The following is a 25,575-nucleotide window of genomic DNA, read 5'->3' as shown; positions in this document are numbered from 1 at the left end:
ATGTCGGGGACGGGTCCATACAGCATTGTTCTTGGTTCCTATTGTAACTTAAAGAGAAACTTACACAATGTCCTGCAGATGAAGGAGGAGGGTGTCCTCAAATTTCTTGAGGTGGGGACCCACTTAGGTGGCACCAACCTTGCCTTTCAGATGGGGCAGCAAATCTACAAAAGAAAAAGCTATGGTATCTGCATCATAAATCTGAAGAGGACCTGGGAGAAGCTGTCGCTTACACTCGGGCAATCGTCATTGAGAACCCTGCTGATGGCAGCGTCCTCTCCACCAGCAACACTGGCCAGCGAGCCCTGCGAAAGTTTGCTGCCACCACTGGAGCCACTCCAAATGCTGCCGCTTCACACCTGGCACCTTCATGACCCAGATCCAAGCAGCCTTCAGGGAGCCGCAGTCTAGTGGTGACTGATCCCAGGGATGACCACCAGCCTGTCCCAGAGGTGTCTCAAGTCAACTGTCCACCATCGCTCTGTTTAACACAGACCCCCTCTGTGCTATGTGGACATTGCCATCCTAACAACAAGGGAGCTCACTCGGTGGGTCTGATGTGGTGGGTGCTGGCCTGGGAAGTACTCTGCATGCCTAGCACTATCTCCCATGAGCACCCATGGGAGGTTATGCCTGATCTTTACTTCTGCAGAGACCAGAGGAGACTGAGAAGGGGGAGCAGGCTGCCGCTGAGAAGGCTGTGACCAGGGAGCAACTTCAGGGCGAATGGACCATGCCAGCTCTTGAGGTCACTGCTGCTTAGCCAGAGGTGGCAGACTGGTCTGAGGGTATTCAGGTGCCCTCTGTACCCACCCACAGTTCCCTACTTGTTGTGGGCACAGAGGTCCTTGTACTCACAGAGAAGTACTAAGAGAACCAGGGATGTTAATCATGCAGGAGTGTCTCCTCACTTGTGAAGAGGAAATCAAATGCCTGCATTCCATCCAGAAAGCTGAGCGTGGATTTTGTTAACGACATGGTGACCTTCGATATCCTTGGAGGCAGACCTCACCAAATCCCCCAGAATGATTATTCCAGACTCTCTCTCCCTAGACTGTTATCTTTAGCTCCCAGTTAAACCCATCCTTAGAGAAGATGTCACATGTATTTTATAGCCCGCTGACCTCTATAAGAGACAACACTCGATGCTAGACCTTTTAGCTATAGAACCCATCCTCATGGTCACATGTACTTTGTAAAGGAGTTTCTATGGAGTCATACCTCAAGATTTATTGTGTACCTGAATGATTGTCACATGGAAACTTTTTCCCAATTTGTACTGTGTTTTAAATACGCTGACAATGAACCACCTGGCATTAGACTCCTTGAAGTCCGACAGGTTGACAAAGTCAATCTGAATGGGGTTTTCATTCTCATCTCTTCTCATGATTTGCTTCCCTGATCCCCTCACCTGCTGAAGACTGGGGTGCCCAGCCAGCCACTGAGGACTAGTTAGCAGCTGGCTCCCCCAGTGCCAGCCACCAAGTTGGTTAGAGCTGCCACGGAGTGAGTGGTCCTAAGCTGCTCTGTGTAGCAGGAAGCTTAAATAGTCTTATTAATAAAATCAAACCTGGAGCCAGGTATTGGGGTGAATGCTGGAAGATCAGAGAAGCAGAACAAGCCACAGCTACCTCACTTTGCCAATTCCTCAGCTGATTCTGTTTCCTCAGACTGGAAGCTTCTGAATCCTCGACCAGAATGAATCTCAGCTGAACTGTGCTGCTCAAAGCCTAAAAGTTTAAGTATCTCTAGTTCCTTGTCCTCATACCTTAAATACCTTTCTGCCTCCTGCCATCACTTCCTGGGATTAAAGGCATGTGTCACCATGCCTGGCTGTTTCCAGTGTGGCCTTGAACTCACAGAGATCCAGGTGGATCTCTGCCTCTGGAGTGCTAGGATTAAAGGTGTGAGTGCCACCATTTTTTAGCCTCTGTGTCTAGTGGCTGTTCTGTTCTCTGACCCCAGATAAGTTTATTAGGGTGCACAATGTTTTGGGGAACACAATACCACCACAGCTCTGTGACACCTGGACAAAGAGAGAAAACGTGGAAGGAGAACAGAGTTCCTAAAAGCTGGGGGAGAAGCCAAACAGACTGGATTGTAAGGGAAGGGTGCCTGGGTGCCTCAGATGGAAATGACTGAAAGCCAGAAGGTGTGTGGCTTGCGCCCATGCTACAAGAAATGCTGAGTGGCTGGCAAGATGGCTTCATGGTCAACACCAGCTACTTGAGTCTGATGATCTAAGTTCAAAACCCACAGTGGAAAAAGAGAACCAACTCCCCAAGGCTGACATCTGACCTCCACACATGAGCTGTGGCACACTTGTGTGTGTGTGCACACAAATACAATGATAATAAATACAAATTATAGCTAAGTGTGGCGGCACACACCTTTAATCCTATCACTCAGGAGGCAGAGACAGGTATATTCTCTGTGAGTTTGAGGCCAGCCTGGTCTATAGAGAGCTCCAGGACAGCCAGAGCTACACAGAGAAACTCTGTCTTAAAACAAAACAAAATTTATAAACAAAATTTTTAAAATAAAAAATAAAGAAATGCTAAATGAAACCTTTCAAGTTGAAAGGTTTTTTGCAAAAACCACAAAAAATTATTTTTACATCTTGATTTTTGAGAAGTTTACATGACCTTTGAAAGCAAAATGTGTAACTTTGGTTTTTAATGTACATAGTATAGACAGATAATACTTACAGCAATAGCATAAAAAATGGTGAGATGGCTGAGTGTGTTGCCAGGCCCCTGTATTTCTGGTACTCAGGGAGGCTGAGGCAGAAGAATCTCTGGTTTGAACTCAGCTTGGGCTTCATAGAGATCCTGTTTCAAAGAAAAAAAAAATGAGAGGGAAATGAAGGACCCATTTGGTTGCAATGGTACACTCTTAACTGTGTTGTAGGACAGGAAACGTCAACAACACATGCTGTTGGCAGTGGCTAATGCACAAGCAAAGGTGTGTGCAGGGACTCGGTGCCTGAGTGTGATGCAATTCTCTAAGATGCTCAGTGAAACCAAGAAGAAGAAATGGGGCCAGAGGAGAAAAGAAGTACTAAAATAGTCAACCCAGATCAGCCTCATGGGTAACATCAAATATCTACTGGTGGGATCTACCAGGAAAAAAAAAGAACCGTTAGCCTAGACAGTAAGGTCAGTAAGGTCAAAGGTCAGACCCAGCCTCCAGCTACTCATGAGAAAGGCACTTTGATCTATTTATTTATTTATTTATTTATTTATTTATTTATGGATTTTCAAGACAGGGTTTCTCTGTGTAGCCCTGACTGTCCTGGAACTCACTCTGTAGACCAGGCTGGTCTCGAACTCACAGAGATCTGCCTGGCTCTGCCTCCCAAGTGCTGGGATTAAAGGTGTGCACCTCCAATGCCCAGCCAAAAAGATTTATTTTTATTTTATGTTCATGCCTGTTTTGCCTGGAGGTATGTATGTACACCACATATGTGCAGTGCTCATAGAGGTCAGAAGAAGATACTAGGTCCCCTGGGACTGTAGTTATGGGTGGTTCTGAGTCATCATGTGGTTGTCGAACCTAGGTTCTCTGCAAGATCAAAAAGTGCTTTTCATCACTGAAGCACCGTTTCTGCCCTGTGATGTGCACTTTAAACATAAAGGGACAAGTTGAGAATGAGTGGATGGGCAGACTAACTGCAAACATGCCCAACGAGATCGACTTCAAAGCCCAAGATGTAAAACAGACATCAATGAATGAGGTGGATTTTTTGTTGTTGAGGTGTGTGTGTGTGTGTGTGTGTGTGTGTGTGTGTGTGTGTGTGTACACGTGTGTGGAGAACTTGCCAAGTAGGCTGCCTGGCTTTGGGGTCCAGGGGTCCACCTGTCTCCACCTGGGACTATGATGTGTGCCTTCATGCTTGACTTTTTCAAAAAAGTGGGTTCTGGGGGTCAAACCCAGGACCTTGTGCTTGTAAGACAAGCCTGTAACTCACTGAACTATCTCCACAGCCCTCTGCTTATTTTTTTTGAGCCAGAGTCTCACTCTGTAGCCATGCCTGGCCCAGAACTCACTGTGTAGGCCAGGGTAGCTTCAGACTTGAGGCAATCCTTCAGCCTCAGTCTTCTGAGTGCTGGGATTGTCAGTTCTGTTCTTCTAGAGAACCCTAATATACGTCCTATAAGAAGGACCTTCATGTACATGCTGTGAATGTGTTCTGAGTTAACCCTTCAACCCAGGTGGTGTCTGGGGGAGTCAAACAGTCAATACTGTCAGATATCCAGAGGGTGGTGACCAGGGAGACATGTCACAAAGTCCAGCAGTGCGGTAGCCATCTGACCAAAGGGACAAGCTTGAGCTCCAATGACCAGCTGCCCTTGTTTTACTTTCTATAAAACAGCCAGTTGGAGACAGAGGGAGCAAGGTAGCTTTTGGGGGCGTCAGCCTGCTGTTTTCTCAGATTGCCAGCCATCTGAACAACACAGACATTCAATTCTTGCCTCTGCTCATTGACAACTGTGGTGCCAGGCAGCATGAGCTTTGTGTCCCAGTCTCAGAGGCACTGACAGTGATGTCAATCACTTCCAAAAGGTCCTTACTCACAAAAGTCTGCACCTGACACCAGCGGGTGGGACTGGAGGCTGACTCCAGCCTGGGCTTGGAGCCCAAACACAGAGATTGATAGTAAACAAGGAGGAAATGGGGAAGAAACTGATGATCAGGATTGGCTTTCCTTCAATTTGTGTGATGATTCAGAGTGACACTGTAAGGTATTCCTCATGACACAACATAATTAACTACAGGTCACATCTGATAAGGGCTCAGGGTGCAGAAAACATACCTATCTGTTAAGAGAGGAGGGCATAGAAAACATCATATCTGAGCAGGGTTCAGTGTCAGAAAGCACACATGACAAGGGAACTTGCCCCAAATACATCATGTCTGATAAGGGATCAGTATGCAGAATACATAATCTCTGATAAGGGATTAGCACCTAGAATATATAATATTTCCTGAAACCAATCCCCAAGTTAAAAAAAATCAGTAAATAACTTAAATGGCATTTAAAAAAAGTTGTAGAAATGGCCAGTGAGTACATGGATATGTCTAACATGACTCGTTGTTGGAACCACAGATCCTAACCACGGTGAGGCTTACCTGCACACCCACGGTTTGGTGAAGGCCAGTGGGGACAGCTGTGCCATGGAGGTGAAGGAAGTGCCGCTGCCGGATTCATAGCCAAGATGCTTCTGAAGAGCCGTTTTACGTTATGTGTGCTTTTAGCACAGCAACAACCAACAATAAGAATGAGCCCTTCTTTGGAAGAGGTTGCCCCTGCCACTCAACTCCAACTTTTTAAGAGTTGTATGTGCACTATTAAGAAATGCCTTTAAACTGTGGATTTGACATTTTGATTACAATCACCAAGGTAGTGTCAGATTTCAAACAGGGTGAAAAATTGATGAAGAAACTCTTTAAAAAGAATGCACACACACACTAGGTGGCACATGACTTCATCCCAGTGCTTAGGAGGCAGAAGGATGTGAGTGCCAGACCAGCCTGTGCTACATAGCAAGTTCTGGGCTAGTCTGGGCTAGAGTGAGACTCCTTGAAATTCATATTAAGTGAAACAAACCAGACTCATTAAATAAGTCTAATGAAACAAGACTCATTGTGTGTGTATATGTGTGGTGTGTGTCTCTGTGTGTGTGTGTGTACATACAATTTATAAGAATGAGCCGGGCGGTGGTGGTGATGCACACCTTTAATCCCAGCACTCAGGAGGCAGAGGCAGGCAGATCTCTGTGAGTTCGAGGCCAGCCTGGGCTACAGAGTGAGTTTCAGGACAGGCTCCAAAGCTACAAAGAGAAACCCTGTCTCGAAAATTACAAAAAAGCCCCCCAATTTATAAGAATGGCTTACAGGCAGTGGTCCAGGTAGCTCAACAATGACTGTTTTCCAACAGAAAGGCCTAGGATCCAGTAGTTGTCCAGTCCATGAGGCTGGGTGTCTCAGCAGTCCCAGTCTGGTGGAGTCCTAGAGAGCTGTTGGTCTCAGTAAGTGTTGGGAACCCACAGAAGAAGTGAGTTCTAACCCAGCAAAGGGATACCTTAGCAACAGGATGCATAGACTTGCCAGTGAGAGCAAGGGCAAGCAAGCAGAAAGTAAAAACTTCCTTCTTTCATGTCCTTTCATGTGGGATGTGGGTTGCCATCAGAAGGAGTGGCCCAGATTTAGGATGGGTCTTCCCACCTCTGAGTATCCAATACAGAAAACCTCTAACAGGCAAGCCCTGCTGCTTGGGGTGTAGCTGATTCTGACTGTAGTCAAGCCGGGATAGTCCAGATTGGCCACTGCTCTCAAGAAAACCAAATAGCTCATGTTTTCTCTCAGGGTTAGATGGACTTTATATGTACACATGGAGAGAAAGAAGAGAGACTATTTGTGTAAAGGAGAGGGCTTGCCAGAGGGAGGTGAGGAAAGGGAGGCGTGATGCTGAAAACCGTTAGAAATAAAATCTGGGGACTGGAATAATGGTTCAGAGGTTAAACACACTAATTACTCTTGCAGAGGACCTGGGTTCGATTCCCATCACCCACATGGCAGCTCATAACCACCTGTAACTCCAGCTCCAGGGGATGTGACACTCACTTCTGACCTCCATGGGTATCAGGAATGATGTATATGCACAAGCATATATGTAGGCAAACCACTCATACACATTTTTAAAAATTAAAGAAGAAAAAGCTGACAGTTCATTTTCAAAGGTGCCTTAAGTCCAGCGACAAATGATCAAAACCACCAGACTCCCGCTAATCCCTGCTGGTCTAGCTACTGCCCCCCAAACTGCTAAGCTACATCTGCCAGATTAGAAGTTTAGAGTAGAACATGACTCACAGCCAGGCTTTTTTTTTTGCCCGTCTGGTTACATTTGACCGCAGACAGGCTGTAAGATGCAGACATGAACATGTGCACAGGTTTGGTTGAGGAAAAGAGAAGAGGCAGAGAATGACCTGGGCTAAGTGGAGGTCAGGCCTCCTTTTCGTGACCCCTCCTAGGCAGTCTGCTGAGTATCTCCTTCCCTGCCGCTGGCTGTCAGAAACCCACTGCAGTGGATGCTGAAGGCAAGCTTTGGACGATCTATGAGAAGTTCGTGGCCACAGAAGTGGCTCTGGGTGAAGAGTGGAAGAAAGGTCGTGTGGTCCGAATCAGTGGCGGGAATGACAAACAGGGTTCCCCATGAAGCAAGGCGTTTGGACCCACGGCAGAGTGCGCCTGCTGCTGAGAGAGGGGCATTCCTGTTATAGACCAAAGAGAGCTGGGAAGAGGAAGGGAGTCTGTTCCCATATACATTGTGGGTGCCAATCCGAGTGCTCTCAACTTGGTTATTGAAAAAAAAAAAAAAGTAAAGAAGGAAATTCCTGGACTGACAGATACTACTGTGCCTCATCAGTTGGGACCTAAAAGAGCTAGCAGAGCCTGAAAGCTTTTCAGTCTCTCTAAAGATGATGTCTACCAATGTGTTGTCAGAAAGACCTTAAAGAGAGTGAGAAGCCCAGGACCCAAGAGCTCAAGATTCAGTGTCTTGTTCTTTCCTTTGTCTTGCAACACGAACACCGATGTATTGCTCTAGGAAACACAAGGAAGAAGGTGTGGAATATGCTAAACTTTTGGGCCAGGAGAATGAAGATTAAAAAAAAAAAGCATCAGGAACAGAATGCCAGGAGATGTAGGCTGTCCTTGCTGAGAGAACTAGGTCTGAGTCCAGTAAAAACTAAGTCTTAAGAGGAACAAATAAATGACAAGGACCCTGAAAAGAGAAAAGAGTGGATGATGTGTACAATTGAAACCCCCTGATTACACTAAGGGAGGAAGCTCATATTAGTCAGTCTAGACTGATGCTCATCTTTGCAAGATGGGCAAACAAGCCCTGTTGATTTCACTACTCTGAGTCTCCAGTGCTCTTATTATGAAGAAAGATTGTTGTTTCTCGTGATATGGTTGAAGTATGTGATATCCTGGAATGAAATGTTCTGTCAATATGTACTGTGAACATGTGCCAATAAAATACAAGTACTACTCCTGCACCCAACAAAAATGAGAGAGGAGGATTCCAGGTCTCTTGAGGTCAGACTATTTCTCTTACTCTTGTGACATCTCAAGATTTGGTGGGAACAATGCTTGGGTCTGCTTCCCAGCTCCTTTACCTAATTGCAGAAAATTGAGGAGACTATGACCATGCCCTGTTTCTATGGAGACATCTGTGATGACACACACTGCTACCAGGAGCCTGTAGGACAGGAGCATTGGAAGCTTGTCTTTTCTGGCTTGGACACCTTTGAAGGTTCAAGCTAAGGTTGACTTCCCCTCCATAACTGGCGCTGTGCACAGGAGCAGCAGGCCTGTGTGGTCATTCAGGCTGACCTTCTGTCTCTGGTTCTGTCTTCTCAATGAAGAAGGAGAACTTCCCTGATGAACTCAGCTTGGCATCCCCCCAGATCAGCAATGGCATGGTGCTGCTTCAGAGTGTGGCCAACCGGGGCTCCCATGGGCCAGAGAAGAAGCTGCAAGACCGTCATAGACCCAGCAAGTCAGCCCAGGCTGTTGGCCGCTACTACGGCAAAATGGTATGGGGCTGGGTGGAGTACCTCTAACTTCCCAGCATGGCCACCATGGAGCTAGCTACTCCTCTCCCTTCCTGAAGGACCCTGGGAGCTGTCAGTCAGCAGAGCTTGGTACATGCTTATTGGCAATCTGCCACACAGAGCCCAGGAGGCCTGAGGACTGTAGCTTCTGGTGGGTCAGAGCCCTGGCTGGCCTTGCCCAACTTCCTGAAAGACTTATTACCTCCTTTCCAGAGCCCCTAGGCTTTCCTGGGGAGGTAGCTATATGGAGTAGTTGACTTCCCCCTCTGCAGATCTTGGCTCCTGCTTGGTCTGGTCAGCCAAGCCCAAAGGAGGAAGTCAACTCCAAACCCTGAGCAAAGAAATCCTGTCTGTCCTGAGTGTCAGAGAGGAAGGTGAAAAGGAGAGAAAGACCCATGAAGGGAAGTCCAGATGGAAAGATCACCTGCACCCTCCACGCACCAGGGCAGTCAGGGATGGCGATGGGAGGCTCACTGACTTCCTAGTTGGGTGCTGAAAACCCAGCCAAGGGTCGTCTCTAAGGCGGGGCTTTCTGGGATGCTTTCCAGCTGGCCAGGGAAGGGGTAGCCCTTGCCACCAGTGACAGCATAGACGGGACCCTTACAGCTATCCTGAAGGCACAGCCCAAGCATCTGGTCTCGTTCTTTCTCCTGCCAGAGCCAGCTTAAGAAGCTCACTGGCCCTAATGGCTTTGTGTCTGAAATGGAAGAAATGAGGAAAGCCTTCCTCATGCGGCCTGGATGCCCCCAGTTCAGTACCAGAGCCACATCTGTGTCTCATATGGGTAAGACCACCATCCCTCGTACCACCAAGGGTGACTAGAGCAACCTGCTGCCTCCTGGAACCCTTCAGGCTGTAAGGAGCCACTGTTCATGTGTCTGAAATTCTCTGTGGGAGCACAGAGTTTTTGTGAGACCTGTGCTGAGGCTGGGGGAGGGCCAACCATAAAGGAGAGAAGCAAGATGGCAGCCTCCTCATCCTCATGATTGTTCCTTCCTGTTCCACTGTTACAGTGTTGGGGTGGGAGAGGAGAGGGTTGGAATTTCCAGAAGCTTCTGTGAAGAGGCTCTTAAGTCTACAGACACCTCAGTGGGAGCAAACACCCCAAGGAGGCCGAGAAGCCTTCTATCTTGCTCCTCCTTGTTTTGCTGAAGCACAGGAGAGCACTTGGTGGCCAACCAGGGAAACATCATTCAGAGTCAAGGCTACACCCCAACCTCTTGGATCCCTGACCTGCTTTTGTCCCACGTCCCCACTACCAGCTTGGGGACTTGTCTGTGAAGTTCAGCAATAGCCAGGCACATGCTCCACTTCCCAGGGAACTGTGGGTTTGCTGGAGGGTGGGTTGAGGGGCCACAGAGTCTAGGCTGCAGGGTCTGTATCTGCATTCTCTCACAGGTACCACCATCAGTCTGCTCAGATGATACACTGTGATCAGATGGGTAAAAAGACAGAGCCTGTGTTTTGGTAAAGCCCAGGGTTTAGTCCCATGCCTCCATCAGGAAGACTCACTTGTTCCTGGCCTCGTGTTTAAAGATAATGTGACAGCCTTGGCCCTAGAGATCCTGGAATGGGGGACTTTTTGTCATACTTCCTGGCACCTTGCACATTCCAGGTTCTGCCACCACCGTTGATCTGCCCAGGGACACATGTACCAGCTCTGGGACTTGGAGGATGACTGAGGACCAGCCCCTGGACAGGCTGGGCTCTGCCACCAGTGTGGATGGTAAGGGGATCCTGGAGGCCTCTGCCTTCATCTGCTGGGGCCCTGGGCAATAAAGGTGCTCCCCAGGGATGCCTGATGTGCTCTTATGGAACTCTTCCTAGGATTGCCTGCCTCTCAAAAACTCTGAGACACAGGCTACCCAGAACTCTGCTCTCATTGGTGGAAGACACTACAATTGTTCCTTGTCTTTGGCTGAAATCTGTGTCCTCTACCTTCTCTGTGCTCTTTACTTCCAGCCCCCTGGGTACCACCTACTTAAATAGAGAAATAAGCTTTCATTTGCCAGAAGATGAGATAAACATGATAATTTCAGATAATGACCTGTAGTGAACAACTCCCTCCAGGATTAAGAAAGTGAAGAACCCCAAAATCTAAAGTGAGACTCTAGGGTGCAAGAGGGCTGGGTCATGGGATCAACAAGGACAGTAGCAAATGGCTTCCTGTCTTGACTCCCGGGCTCTCATTCCTCCACCCTGGGATTGGGATGGGGACCTTGATGATCGGCCACTTTCCTCAGTACATTCCAGGTGGGTGTGGGCAGATGTGGCGGTTTCAAGGGCTTCTGGTTGAGGAGACAGACAAACTTTAATATTTTAGTTTGGCAGGGGAGATAGCTCACTGGACAGACGCTGGCCTCTGAGGGAAGGTACGGATAGTGTCATGGAAGATTCTACAGCACATCCCCAGGGAAGAATCCAACTGCCCTCTGGGCTCTGCTTCCTCCACAGGGCACCTCTTTTCACTCAGCAAGAGTGCTTGTGAGCTCAACTACTCACGGAAGAAGAGTGAGCCCCCAGCCACAAGTCCCACCAGCCCAACCTTGGTCAAGAGGTCCCAAAGAACCAGAATGCCCTGGTACATCTCAGTCATCCATGAGAAGGTAGGGTTCCACGCCTGGCCCTGCATCCTGCCCACCCACAGGGGACTGTTGTTCTACTGTCTGGCTAACTGTAGCCTAAAATGACACCCAGACACCCTACTTTGGCTATTAGGAATCCAGTGATTCACACACACACACCTGACCTGCTTCCTTCCTTTTCCTGGTGAATGGCACTTTAAGCCAGCATAAAACTTGTTAGTGTGTGTGGCCATCAACCATTCGGTATACCCTCAGCCCAGAATTCTCTGTAAGAGTAAGTTCTAACAATCTGAGTTAGAGGTCAGCAAATGCCCAGAGATTTGTGTACGAGCTAGCACATCCTGGTGGGATTCTTTCTTTAAAAAACAAAAAATAATAAATTGATGCTTGTGAAACTTGAGTGCACAACTCACTTGTCTTAGAATTCCGTTGAAATTTGGCATTCAGGTTATTCTGACCTTGTTTTTAAAAATTCAGAAGCTCTGAAGAACTTTTTTTTTATCCATCTGTTAACACCATTCTGCTTTCTGGGGCTCAAATCCTGGATCTTTCATGTGCTTATAGTCCCAAACCTTCTACTATTTTTTTTTTATTTTGAGACAGAGTCTCACTGATTTGTTTAGGATGGCTTTGAACTCACTCTACAGCCCAGGAAGACCTTGAATTGACAATCCTCCTACCTCAGCCTCTCAACTGAGTTGGGATTCCATGCTTACAAAACAGATAAGTTTTAATAAATCACAGGTTTCATTCCCTTACAAGGTAGGTGTTTCCTCTTTTCTTCTTCCTTCACTTAACATGCATTTAGGAAGTGTTTTCCTGCAGCAGAAGGGAGCCACACCATCACTGCCTGTGGCTCCTGCAGGAGCAGCCCCTTCATTCCCGACATCCCTGACTCCTGTTGTGTCTCTTTTTGATGGGCTGCTTTCTCTGTGCTAAGCCTCCTCTCAGTGTTTGCCCTAGGTTGTGCTGATTTTCTCAAGTGTATGCTTACTATTTCTATGTCATGAATTCATGTGTTCATGCACATGTGTGCATGTGTGTGTAAAGGACAAAGGTCAACCTTGGATGTTGTTCTGGGAGTGCTGTCTTCCTTGTCTTTTGAGACAGGATCTCTCACTGACTTGTATCTCACTGATTAGATGAGGCTGGCCCCAAGGATCTGCCCATGTCCATCATCCCAGTGCTAGGATATATGTGTGCCCCCATTTCTAACTTTTTTTTTATGTTGAGTTAACTTTAAATTATTGGCTTTAATAGAATGAGACAGTTTTTCATTTTGATTTTATTTGTATGTCTTTTTAATAAATTATTCCTGTGTATAAGTGTTTTGCCTGCATGTATGTCTATGTTCTATGTGTGTATGGTGCCTATGGAGTCTGGGGAGGGCACCAGATCCCCTGGAACTGGAGTTACAGAGGGTTGTGAGCTATCATGTGGGTGCTGGAAATAAAACCCTGGTCCTCTGGAAAAACAGCCAGTGCTCTTAGCCATGAAGACATCTCCCGAGCCTCAACACCTATTTTACATGCACAGCAAGTACTTTCCTGGCTGAGCATCTCCCCAGCTCCCATGCTTTTTTAAAAGCCAGGAGGGTTTTAAGGGAAACTCTGAACAGTTGTTGAATGCACAAGGAAGAACACAATTGGACAGAAGCAAATGAAGTTCTGCAAGTCCCAGCAAGGATGGGTCCTTGACGGCTGGTGTATGTGTGCTGCTGACGCTACACTGTGATGTCCAGGAGCTCAAAAGTGTGTCTGCCCTTTGACCCAGCACTTCCACCTCTGCTACGAGGGCAAAGGTGTTCACCATCATAGTGTCATTACTCACCCACACATACCGAAGGAAGGCAGCAGGCCTGGCTCATCCAGGAGCTCAGATGGCATTATTAGGGATGTCTTTGTGTCTTCTCAAAGGCCATAGATAAATCCTCTCATATAGTGGCAAGAGCCAGCAAACTTGCACTGTGCTATCTCAGCAGTCCCCAGCAGGGAATGAGCTAGCTTTTCCCACTGTGGTCCCCAGACTACTTGGAGACATGTGCACATGTCTAAAATCACCATGGTCAGAACAGTAAGAAAATATATATATTTTCTAACTTCTCTCTCTATATATATTCTCTGGTGTTGTTTTCCCACTTTGCCTTTTTATTTTGAACATTAAACATTGTAATAGTCACACAAATAATTCCCACATCCCTTTCACATTTTCCAATGTTACAATGCTGCATGCTGGCTTCTGTGTGTGTGTGTGTGTGTGTGTGTGCGCGCGCGTGCGCACACGTTGTGTTTGTAGACATGTGCAGGTGCATGAACCCATGTGCATGCCTATGAGAGTGGGAAGGGGACCTTGGCTGTCCTCTCCAGTTGCCCCTTGCCTTATTCCCTTGAAACAGGGTCTCTCAACAAACCTGGAGCTAGCTGGGTTTCGGCAAGGCTCACAGCCAGCATGCTCTAGCTGGTCTTTCATTTGTACCCCACCAAGCACCAAGGTTCCAAGTGCATAGGATCTCATATCTGGCTTTCTATGAGGGAGGTGGGAACCCAAACTTAGGTTTGTAGGTGGAGTTCTTTGTTGGGACCACCAGCTCCCAAATAACCACTCAGAGACTTACTATTAATTATAAATGTTTGGCCGATAGCTCAGGCTTGTTGCTAACTAGCTTTTACATTTTAATTTAACCCATATTTCTTATCTACACTTTGCCATGTTGTGGTACCTTTTTTTAACATGTCAAGTTAATTTTGCTTTGGTCCATGGCTCCTCACGACTCCTGAGACTCCTCTGCCTTTCTTCTTCCCAGCATTCTCTCCGCCCTGAAAATCCTGCCTAGCCAACAGCCAATCAACTTTTTGTTAACAATGAGAGTAGAACATCTTCACAGTGTACAGGAGGATTATTTCACAGCTCAGGTCCTCATGCTTGTACAGCTAGATATCAACCTTGCCAGCTCCACTTGGTTCTTCCTTAGATTTGATTTGTTTTTCAATTCATGCATGTGTGTGGATAGACCTGTATGTGGGTATGTGCTGGTGCCCTCAGAGGCCAGAAGAGGGCATTAGATTCCCTGAAGATGGAGTTACAGGTGGTTGTGAGCTTCCTGGTGTGAGTGCTGGGAACCAAACTCAGCTCTCTGCAAGAGCAGTGTGCATTCTTGCCCATGAGCCATCTCACCCCTCTTGCTTCACCCTCACTCCCTCTTTCTCCCACCCTCCTTTCCATCCCTCTCAGCAAACTCTCTTACATTTCCCCCAGGTGCTGGGGCTTGAGCCCAGGGCCTCGCCCATAGAGCAAGTGTTCCACCACTGAGTGATGTCCCTGGCTCTCTTTTTCTTCTTGTGAAAATTTCAGAAAGGATCTCACTAAATAGTTCAGGTGGCAGGCTTTGAATTTTTGACCCTCCTGCTTCAGCCTTACGAATAGTTGGGATTACAGGCCCAGATCATCAAGTGGGGAGGTCATTAATTCTTATTTCTCACACTTTTCCTGGTTTCAGGTCATCGAACTGGGAGTTCATTAATTCTTGTGTCTCACACTTTTCCTTGGTTTCTGTTTTCTTGAGGCTCAACTTTTGGTTATTTTCTAAATTCTAAATTTAAATTTTTGAGATGTCTATTTTTTTATTTTTATTTCATGTGCATGGGTGTTTTGTCTGCATATAAGTCTGTACACCATGGGTGTGCAGTGCTTGTGGAAGTTATAAAATGGTGCCAGAACCCCTGGAACTGAAGTTATAAACAGTTGTGAGCTGCCATGTGGGTGCTGGGAACCGAACTCAAGTCCTTTGCAAGATCAGCAAGTGCTCTTAAACACTGAGATAGCTCTCCAGCACCTAAGATGACTGTTTATACTAGTTTATATTTTGCCCAATAAGTGCATCTCAAGACTGCAAAATGTCATTTATTTATTTATTTATTTATTTATTTATTTATTTATTTATTTATTTAGTGTGTGTGTGTGTTTGTGTGTGTGTATCTGTCTGTCTCTGTCCCTGTGTGACTTTCTTCCATGTGTGTGCAGGTAACCTCAGGGCCAGATGAGGGTGTTGGCTCCCCTGGAGCTGAAATTAAACATTGTCATAGCTGCCCTTCATGGGTCCTCAGAATTGAACTTTGGTCCTCTTCAAGAGCAGTATGGAGTTGGGCATGGTGGTGTAAACTTCTAATCTCAGTAGAGGCAGGAAGGTCTTGCCAACCTGGTCTTGCCTTGTGTTTGAGGCCAACCTGGTCTACATAGTGAGTTTTAGGCCATCCAGAGCTATAATTAGACTCTTGTCTCAAAAGAGGAGTGCTCATTCTTGACCAGAGACATCTTTACTTCCCTACAAGCTGGCTTTAATCACAGTTTTAGATTTATCTGAGGTGTTATGATGGTCCCACATTCCATTTCGTTCATTCATAATGTTTTCTAACTTCTCAAGTGGTTTCTTATTCAATCCACAGGCTACATAGAAGCCTACAATGTTATTTCAAATAATTTGAAAAATTTCTAGTTACCTTCCCTTCCAGACTTGTGTTTGGGTCATTTTCCTCCTGCCTGAAAACCTTACTTTAGTCTTTGAGTTCATATCTGTTGGTGAAGAACTGCTTGCTGAAGATGTCTGTAATTTGTCAACCCATTTTGAAGAACAGATGGAGTTGAGATTTTTGAGAAGGCAGGCTGAAGAGCCTGATAAGCCCCTTGGGGGTTACTCTTGGGTGATGTTGCCGCTTAAGTGTGGGGACCACTAAGAATACAGGCATCTCGAATTACAGTGAGAAGGCTGACCAGGCTCTGACACTGACCTGAACGCCTTTGCACGGGATTTAGGGTCTGCTCCCAGGAGAGATGGACAGGTCATAAGAAGCTGGAGGCATGGCTGCAATAGAGAGATGCACAGCTTGTCCCAGGGGCTGAGTGTCTGGGAGCTCCTGTCTTCTGGGTGGCTGGGGTGGGATATTGGGGACAATTGGCTTTGTCTAGTGGCCCAGGAACTGTCTCTGGTTTTCATATAGGATCATTCCCTGATCCAGCTGGAAGAAGAACTCCAGCGTCTCTCGGTGTTGGAGACCCAGATGCAGAAGAAAGATCAGGAGATCTTGATGCTCCAAAAGGAGAAGGAAGCCCTGAAGAAGCAGCTGAGGACCCTCCTCAGAAGCAGAGGCACAGAAACGTCCTCAGCTTCTGCCAGGATGGTGAGCCTTCTGGCAGGTGACCTATGGGAGAACTGAGATGTCCCCATGAGCTGCAGGCTCTGCTTCCTCTGTCCTTTCAGGTATTGGCAGAGGGCTGGGTGAGGCAGGTCCGTATGGCCAGGAATGATCCCCTGATTGGTCCAAGATATGATTTCATTCATATCTGATGGCAAAGCCTGCACTTATGTTGGGGCAGACATGAAGTCAGAGCAGGAAGGAGGTCAAGAGGTCATGGGCAGTGACTGAGTACCTTGGAAGAAACTGCCCACACAGATGCCTGAGGCAGAGCAAATGGGACTTCTGCTCCCTATTCCCCCAAGGGCTCTTATGCAGGCATGAGAGGACAGGGCAGCTAGTGAACTACAAAGGAGCTGGAAGCTGGTCTGGTGGGGCCCGGAGCCCTGTGGTCCCCCAGGGCTGCTCATCTGCAGACCATTGCTTTATTTTACTGGATGGCACTGATTTCTTGCCCTCTGTTGTGGTTACCCATCTGCACTTAGAGAGACTGACATTCCCTTCCAGGAGGATGAGGGAGGAGGGGGGACATCACCTGGAGCTCCCATGGGGGCATTTGGAGAGCCTGAGGTTCATAGCAGCATCTGGCAGGAGCGGTCCTCTGAGGCTCCCCTGAAGCTGGGAAGGCTGAGCATGCTGAAGACCGCATACAAAGAAGAGGAGGAGCTGCAGCGCTGGGTGCAGGTGCTGAACAGGCTGAAGCCCCAGGCTGTCACTCCGCAGATCCTCCCGGGGAGGATGGGTGCTAGGAGGGAGGCCACAGCGTCCCCGCCTACAGTCCTCATCTGTCGGCCCGCTCTCTGTGCAGATGAGCCCGGTGGATAAGTTCAGTCCCCTCCCCACCAAAAGCACAGACCTGGGAGGAGGAGACAAAGGAACTGGGATGCTGACGAGAGTTGGTATCTCTACCTTGTACCTGGGGACATTTGTGTGAATGCCAGCCCCTTTTCTCCCCGCCCCCCGGATGCAGGACGACCTTAACATGGTAGAGAGCAGGGAGCTGCAGATGGAACTAGGAAATGTCGTGGAGGAAAAGGGCGCTGAGGGGCCCCTGGAGGAGGCCGTAACTGGCAAGATCGGGACTTTGCTGGAAGAGGGCCCTGAGGAGGAGGAGGAGGAGGAGGAAGCAGAGGGAGCTGAGGAGGATGAGGATGAGGAGGTAGTGGTACAGGAGGAAGAATTGTGGGAGCTGAAGGAGGAAGAGGAACAGCGTCCCAAGAGGTCATACTCTCTGACCGAGTCCTTTGAGGAGGAGCTAATGGCCCAGCTGGAGGAGTATGAGCGAATGTTGATGGACTTCCAGAGTGAGCTGGAACTCACTAGGGCCAGATATTCCCTGGCCACAGGTAGGAAGGGCCAAAGGGCTGATGCCATGGGGTGTGGGTGCTCAGCTCTGCTGACTCTGCCCGGCGGGCAGGAGAGGCAGGAGTTGTGGCTCCCTCTCCACCAGGAGTTGCACCAGGAAGGGTGACTGGGCATTCAGAGGAGACCCTGGGACTAACAGCTCTTGCTCTGCCTGCCTCCTGCCTTACTCTTAGGAGCCATCACATCTTTACAACGACAAAACGACTTCCAAGAGTCTCAGCTTCGGAAGGTCACCACAGAAAACGAGCTTCTGGAAAAGGAACTCCGTGAACGGAAGCGGCAGATCCAAGCCATGACCAACAAGGTGACTGTGCACTCAGTAGCCCCCACTAGCCTGGCTCAGTGAGCCAAGCCAGCAGGGCCCGGTAGTCCCAGCAGCTCAGAGAGCATGGTTTTTCCTAGGAACAAAGAGTTCAAGCCCAGGGCACCAGCTGGTGGCAGCAGAGCCAAGATTCCTACTAGACTTTGTGGACAGCCACAGCCCTACTGTCCTTTGGTCTGTGTCCCTATGTCCTGTGCCATGATAACCTCAGCTACTTCCTAAACATTTGCTGGTCCCTGATCCCTAGGCTAAATTTATCCACGTTTGGAGTCCACTTAGCTACCGGGCTTACCCACACTTCTGTTAGCAAATGCCTGAGACAGAATATGTTATGCAGTAGGAAGGTTTATTTTTATCTAAGCTACTCCACAAGTGCCTCCCTCTCATTATCCCCCAGCCCATGGCAATGGCTTCTAAGTCTTTTAACAAACCCTTTAGGAAACTCCATTATGACATCAGATAATGCTCCTTATAGAGTCATCTTCATTGTGACGTCACGGAATGATTTCCTCTTTCCCCACGTCCTCATCTGCCTTCCACAGGGCAGGCTCTCTTCCCATCCTTTGTAATGTCATCTTATCCCACCTTTAGCGGCATTGACACCATGCTGACATCATTCCAGCAGTTACTTGAAACATACAAGAGTTCACTAAACAGTCCCGAGATTCATGTCACGATCTCCAGCTTCTGCACTCATGTCCTTCTCTTTCTTGACTGATGTTCTTCTGTTTTTGTGTAGCACATCTCTAGGGGTTTCTCCAGAAAGGATGTCTCTCTGTGAAGCTTTGGGGATACAAACTACCTGCAAATGCCTTTATTCTACATATTAATAGCCATCAGGTTGACCACAACTTGGAAGTCATTATCCCACCTTACTGTAAAAGCCATGAAGGCGAAGACGTTGTTCTTGTAGCTTCCAGGCCTGCTGGTGGGAAGTCTGAGGTCACCTGTGTCTTGAAGATTGTCTGTTGGAAAGCTGTGAGAGCCTGTCTCTGTCCAGGGTGTCCTGAGACCTCACAGAGTTGTGCCTTATTGCCTGGCGGAGTATCACCTCACACTACATGGCAGGCACTTGGTGGCCTTCTGGAAGTGTGTCATGGTTCCTAGAACCATTGTTTGCACTGCTGTTTACTTCTTTGTTCTAGTTTTATTTCTGTTGTCATGACAAAATACCCTGACAGAAGGCAGCTTAGGGGACAAAAGGGTCTTCCACTCACAGTTCTAGGCCGTAGTAGTCTGCCGTGGCAATGAAGTCAAGGCGGGAGCCAGAAGCAGCTAAAATCCAGTCAAGAGGAGAGAAAGTGAATGTTTGTATGCATAATGCTCGGATAGCTTTGTCTGCTGGCTCCTGCATAGTCTCAGACCCCAGCTGCAGAATGGCACTGTCCATTTTCAGGCTTAGCCTTCCCATATCAATTAACAAGACAACTCCCCCACAGACCAACATGATCCAGACAATCTTTCATGGAGAACCTCTTCCCAGGTGTGTAGGTTGTGTCCAGTTGACAGTTAGACTGACCACCACACTCTTTTCTAGATGATTATGTGTATGTGTATGCAGATGCATCTGCATCTGGATGAATATGTGGGTATGAGTGCAGGTGCTCACAGAGGCCAGAAGAGGGCGTCAGATATCTTGGCGGCTGGAGTGAGCTGCTTGACATGATGCTCAACTCTGGCCATCTGCAAGGGCAGCGAGTGCTCTTAGCCACATTCTTCCTTTCTGATTTCTCTTATGGAGCTCTGGGACTTGGATTGGTCCTCTTGATGTGACCTGCCATTCCTCCTTACTCTGTCTCCCCATCTCTTAGGTTTCCTCAGCTCCATTAGCAACTCTGCTTGGGAGTCTGTTTTAAATGTCCATCTACGCTTCAAAGGCTCCTTTCCTTCTTTTTCCAAATTCCACCCCTTTTTCTACCTCACAAGAGCACTGCCCCCTCTTTCTGCAAAGGCAGCATTAATTGGAGCTTGTTGTTGTTGTCTGTGACAAGGTCCAGATCTGAACCCCAGTGGCCTGGTATTCATGGCAATCCTCCTGCTTCTGCCTTCTTGCCCAGGGATCCCAGTATCATTGCTGCTTCAGTGTCTTGCTCTTCCATTTCTGATGAGCCTCCCTTGGCCTCTATTATTCATGTTAAACTTGTTGCCCCAGGGCTGCCCGGAACCTCGGACTATGCAGGTGACTACACTGTGAGATCCCCAGCAGAGTGGCCCCTGGAGAGTTTCCATCATAGACGTCTCCTCTGGTCTTTGGGGTGGTCAAATTTCCTTGAAAGCTAGGGAGCCGAGAGTGTCTTGGGTAACAAGCAAAGGTTTCTTGCTCTGGTTCTGGGCCAGGAGGGCAGGAGGCTGAAAGTGTCCACACTCAGCACGCAAGGGAGGGTGGCATCTTCAGGTCTGAAGCTGACTAGTCTTTACCAGTGTGGATAAAGGGCAGGCAGCTGGCGGGCCAGGGCCTAGCGTGAGTCCACAGCTCTTACTTTGGGTAACAGCTGGCCACTGACCACTGTTCTGGGAAACTGAACCGTGCTATCTTTGGTTTCCCTGTGAACGGCTGAGCATCTGGCTTTCTTGGATCTGCAATGTTGGATGCCATTCAACACTGCTTCCCATCTTCCACTGTGTCCTTGGGGCCCTTTCTCCTCTTCCTCGTCTCCCTGGCAGAAACCCACAGCTTTCCTCCCTGGGAGGCCTGGAGGCAGGTCAGATGTCTGTACTCCATCTGTCCTGGGCCTGGGCCCCACGCTGACCCCGTTGTCTGCCCTGCAGTTCTCCAGCCTCCGTGAGGAAAAGAAACAGCAAGGGATAATGGGGCTCATTGAGAAGGAAAACCTCATCCTCCGACAGGTGAGGGCATGGGTATCGCTGAAGGCTGGGCTGGGCTACCGTCCCTGTGGGTTGGGATACCACGATGGACAAGATAAGGCTGGAGCATCTCCACAGTTGAGCTGGGCCTCCTAATCCAGACAACACCCCACTCAACACCCCCCTCCCAACCCACACTGGGGTCCTCTGGCAATGGCTGGGCTCGGTTGCAGGCACCAGAGGTGCATTGCCTCCATCTTTTGGGAAGAGGTAGTAAGGACCACACAGGAGCAGCTCCGGCTACACAGCTGATGCTCTGTTCTTCCTGGTCCCCCCAGCAAGTGTCTGAGTTGGAGACAGAGCTCCTGAGTCGTGATCAGGACATCGCAGAGCTGCACAGCAAAATGAGCGAGCTGCAGGCTCAGATCGACCTGAGCGAAGATCACTTGAGGCGCTGGAAAGAGCTCCATGATGACCTCCAGAGCCGGAATGAGACCATCCAGCAAGCAGAGCAACAGACTCGTGTGATCCTGGAGTCCTCTCAGGCCAGGGTAATGCCTGTTGCCCCCCACCGAGGGTTCAAGTTCATGGCTACCTATATCCTTACCCACCGCCCACCCACACAGACCATGTGCCCAGCAACAAGGGCTCTGGCTCATTCTGCCTCAGATTACAACATGCAGTATAGAATTGAGGCTTGGGAAGTAGTGGAGGAGAGCGTGAGGGCCTATGGAACATTCTGGAAACACAGAGAGCAAGAGCCAGCATTGTTTATCAAGAAAGTGGGCCTTGGGTTCAACTAGAAAAGAAGGCAGGAGGGGGGTGATGATGCCCTCCCTCATCCCACCACTTCCCCGCTGCTCCTCCCCATTATCCCCAAGTCCTGCTTCAAGTCCTCTTATCTTTTCTAATTGATTTTTTAAATAACCCACTGAGTCCAATTAGTGCTGCTCCTATGTGAATGGCTGTGGGTTCACACACCGGGGGGCATGAACAACCAGTCAGTGATCACCACTCGAAGAAAAGTGACTCCTTCCCATAGCAGTCATTAACTGCCAATAGTCCCTCGGCTGGGGGTGGGGCCTTGGGAGCCCGTTCCCCTCCATGCTGGAATTAAAGAGAATCATGTGTATGTATGTGGGTACCAGTTCATGTGAGCGCGGATGCCTGCAGAGGCCAGAAGCTTCAGACTCCTGTGGAGCCAGAGTTACGGAAGCTGTGAACACCCCATGTGGGTGCTAAGATCCTGTCGTCTCTGGGAGTCTGAATGAGAATGACTCTCATGGGTTCATATGTTTACACACTTGTTCCCCAGTTCATAGAACTGCCTGGGCAGGGTTATGGAGTGTGGCCTTGTTGGAGGATGGGCTTTGAGGTTTCCAAAGACCCTACCATTCCTAGTGTCTCCCTCTGCCTCCTACCTGTGGGTCAAGATGTAAGCTCTTATGTATGTATGCCCATGCCCTTGCTTCACCGTCACGGACTTCAGCCCTTCAAACCCTAAGCTCCAATTAAACCTTTCTTTTATAAGTTGCCTTGGCCATGGTGTCTTATAATAACAATAGGAAAGTAGCTAGACAGAATCAAGTTCAGGTTCTCTGCAGGAGCAGAACAGGCTGCTGAGCCATCTCGCCTGCCACAACCTATGCTAGGGTTTTTAACTGGCTTGACATTGGCCCCCATGGCTGTTTTCTGATCGTCAAGGTTTAAGGGATTTACATCATAGATAATAGAGAGAGATCTGTCTAAACAACTGATAGTCTGTAGAGAAGGAGTGAACTGTTAAGAGGCTTAGCCATTAAGAGCTCTGGCTGCTCTTCCAGAGTATATGAGTTCAATTCCCAGTACCCACACAGCAGCTCACAACCACATGCAACTCCAGTCCCACAGGATCTGATGCCCTCTTCTGGCCTCTGTGGGTATTGCATGCATTTGGTACACAGCCGTTCATTCAGGCAAAACTCCCATACATATTAAATAAAATTAGAGCAAAATAAACAAAAGAGAGTCTGATGTCTTCACTGGCAGCTAGAAACTAAAATAAAAAATATTTTGTTTGTGTCACTATTTTATTTCTAAAATATGTATTTTTATGTATGTGCATGTGTGAGTCTGTGTCTACATGCCTATAGAAGCTGGAGCTGGAGTTATAGGCAGCTGTGTGTCCTGAGTCCTGTTAGGTGACAGGACCTGAACACAGATCCTCTGCAAGAGCAGCAAGTGCTCTTAACCACTGAGCCATCTCTCCAGCCCTGTGCTGATATTTTAAAACCATATATAGAGCTAGGAATATATCTCAGTGGTAGGGAGCTTCCTAGCAAGTGAGTGGACTTCTGGTGGGGAAGTGCACTTTTCTAGTTTAAGAACATAAAAATAAGTGTGTTGGCATGTTACAACTTCTGTGTTTCAATGTGGGGCCACCCAGGAACTGGGGTCTGATCCAGAACATTCTAGCTCTTAGGCAAGTCCCATTTCCAGCCATGACAAGCAGGAGCAAGAAATACCTTCCTGGCCTGCAGGGCTTATGGCGGCAGGGCCAGGCATCTTTCTTGGTAACAGTAGGCCATGTCTTTCACCTCTGTTCACAGCTCGAGAGACTAAGGAATAAGATCATTCAGGCTGTCTTCAGTGTCAGTGGGACCAAGAGCTTGTCCACTGAGCTCTCGGACAACTACATCCTGGAGTCCCTGCAGGTGAGGGGACCTAAGCTGTGTCCACATTGCCCATCGCTGAGGCTGGGGGAGGAGGGTCCCAAGCTGTGTCCCCACTGCCCATCACAGAGGCTGGGGGAGGAGGGGACCCAAGCTGTGTCCCCACGGCCCATCGCAGGGGCTGGGGGAGGAGGGTCCCAAGCTGTGCCCACATTGCCCATCGCAGGGGCTGGGGGAGGAGGGGACCCAAGCTGTGTCCCCACTGCCCATCGCTGGGGCTGGGGGAGGAGGGGAGCCTGAGCTCAGTCCAGAAACCCAGTTCTCACCCCAGCTACGTCACCCATGCATTGTAACTCCAGGCCTGTCCTTTTTCCCTGCTCAACCAGAGGGGACCAGACCATCCCTGGGGTAGCTCTAGCATGGAGTTGGAGAGTCTGAGCTGCTCTTGGCCTCAGGGAGGAGGGACACTCAGTTGCCCCTAACCCTCATGCCTGCACAGGGAGAGGGACAAGTTACCTGAATTCTAGAAGTTCTCTATGGTGGAGCCCCCTCCATAGAAGCTGCTGGGCCAGAGTCCTGGCACAGACCCCTCCCTCTTGGCCTCAGCCTTGCCAACTCCTATGGACCTAGAGTCCCCCAAAGCAGAAGCTTTAGAGGCTTTGGTGCCTGTGAACTGGAGTGGTCACCACTCGCCAGCCCTTGGTGCTAATCCTAGCTGCTTTGTGTTTCTCTGAATTGTAGGGCTTCCCTTTATAAAGGGGATGGACATGGCTACCCTAAAGGTACAGGGCGCCAGAGCCCTGGGATTGCTGAGGTACCAGGCTGCTCTGGTTGGGGCCATGTGCCACACAGGATCACACCTCATTAGCAGCCACTCTGTTCCCAAGGTCTAGGCCTTGCGTTGCATTGCCCACATTTCCCTTAGGCTTGTGGGGAGCCTGGGTGACTGCCACCTCTGGAGGGCGGGAACCTGGGGACAGGCCTCTGGCCTTGTGTGTGCTGGTGGGGAGGGAAGAGAAACAGAAGGACAGAAGATGCCCAAGGTCCTGTGCTAGGAGTGAGAACAGGGCTAGGGTTGGGGAGGGAGCGGCCGGGCCCTTCTGCATAAGATGAAGCAGAAGCTTCTGATCCTGTAAGTTCCCTTCAGTGCCATGTTGACTAAAGGGGTGGGCTTAGTGAAGGTCGGGTGTGAGCTGACTCCTGGGACAAGTGCATCTTCTCCTTCCACCCTGCCTACTGTGACATCAGCTCTGCAGCCCCACCATAGCCCTGGCAGGCATACCACAGGTTAGAAGCAGAGTTTCTGGTTTGCACTTGCCCACTCGCAGCAAGTCCTGGGTGGGTGACGGGAGACCGAGGTGTGGAGCTGGAGGCCACCCCATTGACTGTTTTTGTCCAGAAAATCATCACAGAGAGAAGTGACTTCTACAGTCAGCTGAAGCAAAAAGGCGTAAAGGTACCCCCGCTGCAGCAGTCAGACATCTCCCTGCCCAGCAAGCTCAAGAAGCTAACTTCCAAGTAGCCCTGGCTGGGACCCCAGGACGCGTCCTGCCGGGCAGAGGCCAGGGCCCTGCTGGGGAAGCCACCTGTGTGGCTGCTCTGTGATAATTAAAACTTAGAGTTGGCCACTGTCTCATCTTCTCTGGTTATCTACAGGACCTCATCCTTTACACCTGAAATACCTGGGCCATGTCCCATGCCACAGCTCCCTCTCCTGGGCCACAGCCTGTTTGTGGGGAGATCCACACCTCCAGGGCTTCTCTTCCAGGCTTCACTTTGCAGAGGGCCAGATACTGCGCCCCCACTCCCATCCCCATCTCTCCCCCCGCCGCCCCCCCCCCACGCTTCAGACTCAACACTTCTGCCTGGGGCATGCTCTTGCTACTGGGGCCCCATTGGAAGGTGGAGAAAGAGTGGGATGGGGTAGGTGGTGCAGGTGCTGAGTACTGCTCTTCCCAATCCACGGCTCCTGGTCAGGATGTTTTGACTTAAGTCTGTGCCACGTACCCTGCCGAATATAATAAAAAGCTCATCCGT

General features: G+C 49.0%; 1 protein-coding gene and 1 pseudogene across 1 annotated transcript; both read left to right on the top strand.

The window, feature by feature from the left end:
- LOC114685619 lies at nucleotides 1-871 on the top strand (annotated as a pseudogene).
- Nucleotides 872-8,298: 7,427 nt separating this feature from the next.
- Ccdc27 (coiled-coil domain containing 27) lies at nucleotides 8,299-25,169 on the top strand. The gene is made up of 12 exons (XM_028860247.2): nucleotides 8,299-8,603; nucleotides 9,279-9,405; nucleotides 10,237-10,347; nucleotides 11,076-11,227; nucleotides 16,201-16,380; nucleotides 16,987-17,079; nucleotides 17,366-17,741; nucleotides 17,934-18,064; nucleotides 20,852-20,929; nucleotides 21,226-21,438; nucleotides 23,476-23,580; nucleotides 24,938-25,169. The coding sequence occupies exons 1-12, from the start codon at nucleotides 8,427-8,429 to the stop codon at nucleotides 25,058-25,060; spliced, it is 1,866 nt and encodes a 621-aa protein (XP_028716080.1). The 5' UTR covers nucleotides 8,299-8,426; the 3' UTR covers nucleotides 25,061-25,169.
- Nucleotides 25,170-25,575: the final 406 nt, after the last annotated feature.

Source organism: Peromyscus leucopus, chromosome 2 (assembly GCF_004664715.2).
Source record: "Peromyscus leucopus breed LL Stock chromosome 2, UCI_PerLeu_2.1, whole genome shotgun sequence".
NCBI classification, from domain to species: domain Eukaryota; kingdom Metazoa; phylum Chordata; class Mammalia; order Rodentia; family Cricetidae; genus Peromyscus; species Peromyscus leucopus.
This window is presented reverse-complemented; position numbering and strand designations above follow the sequence as displayed.

Coding starts and splice junctions, on each gene's coding strand:
- Ccdc27 (XM_028860247.2), top strand. CDS start 8,427: ATGAAGAAGGAGAACTTCCCTGATGAACTCAGCTTGGCATCCCCCCAG. Junction 18,065..20,851: donor TCCAAGCCATGACCAACAAG/GTGACTGTGCAC, acceptor TCTGCCCTGCAG/TTCTCCAGCCTCCGTGAGGA. Junction 20,930..21,225: donor AAAACCTCATCCTCCGACAG/GTGAGGGCATGG, acceptor TGGTCCCCCCAG/CAAGTGTCTGAGTTGGAGAC.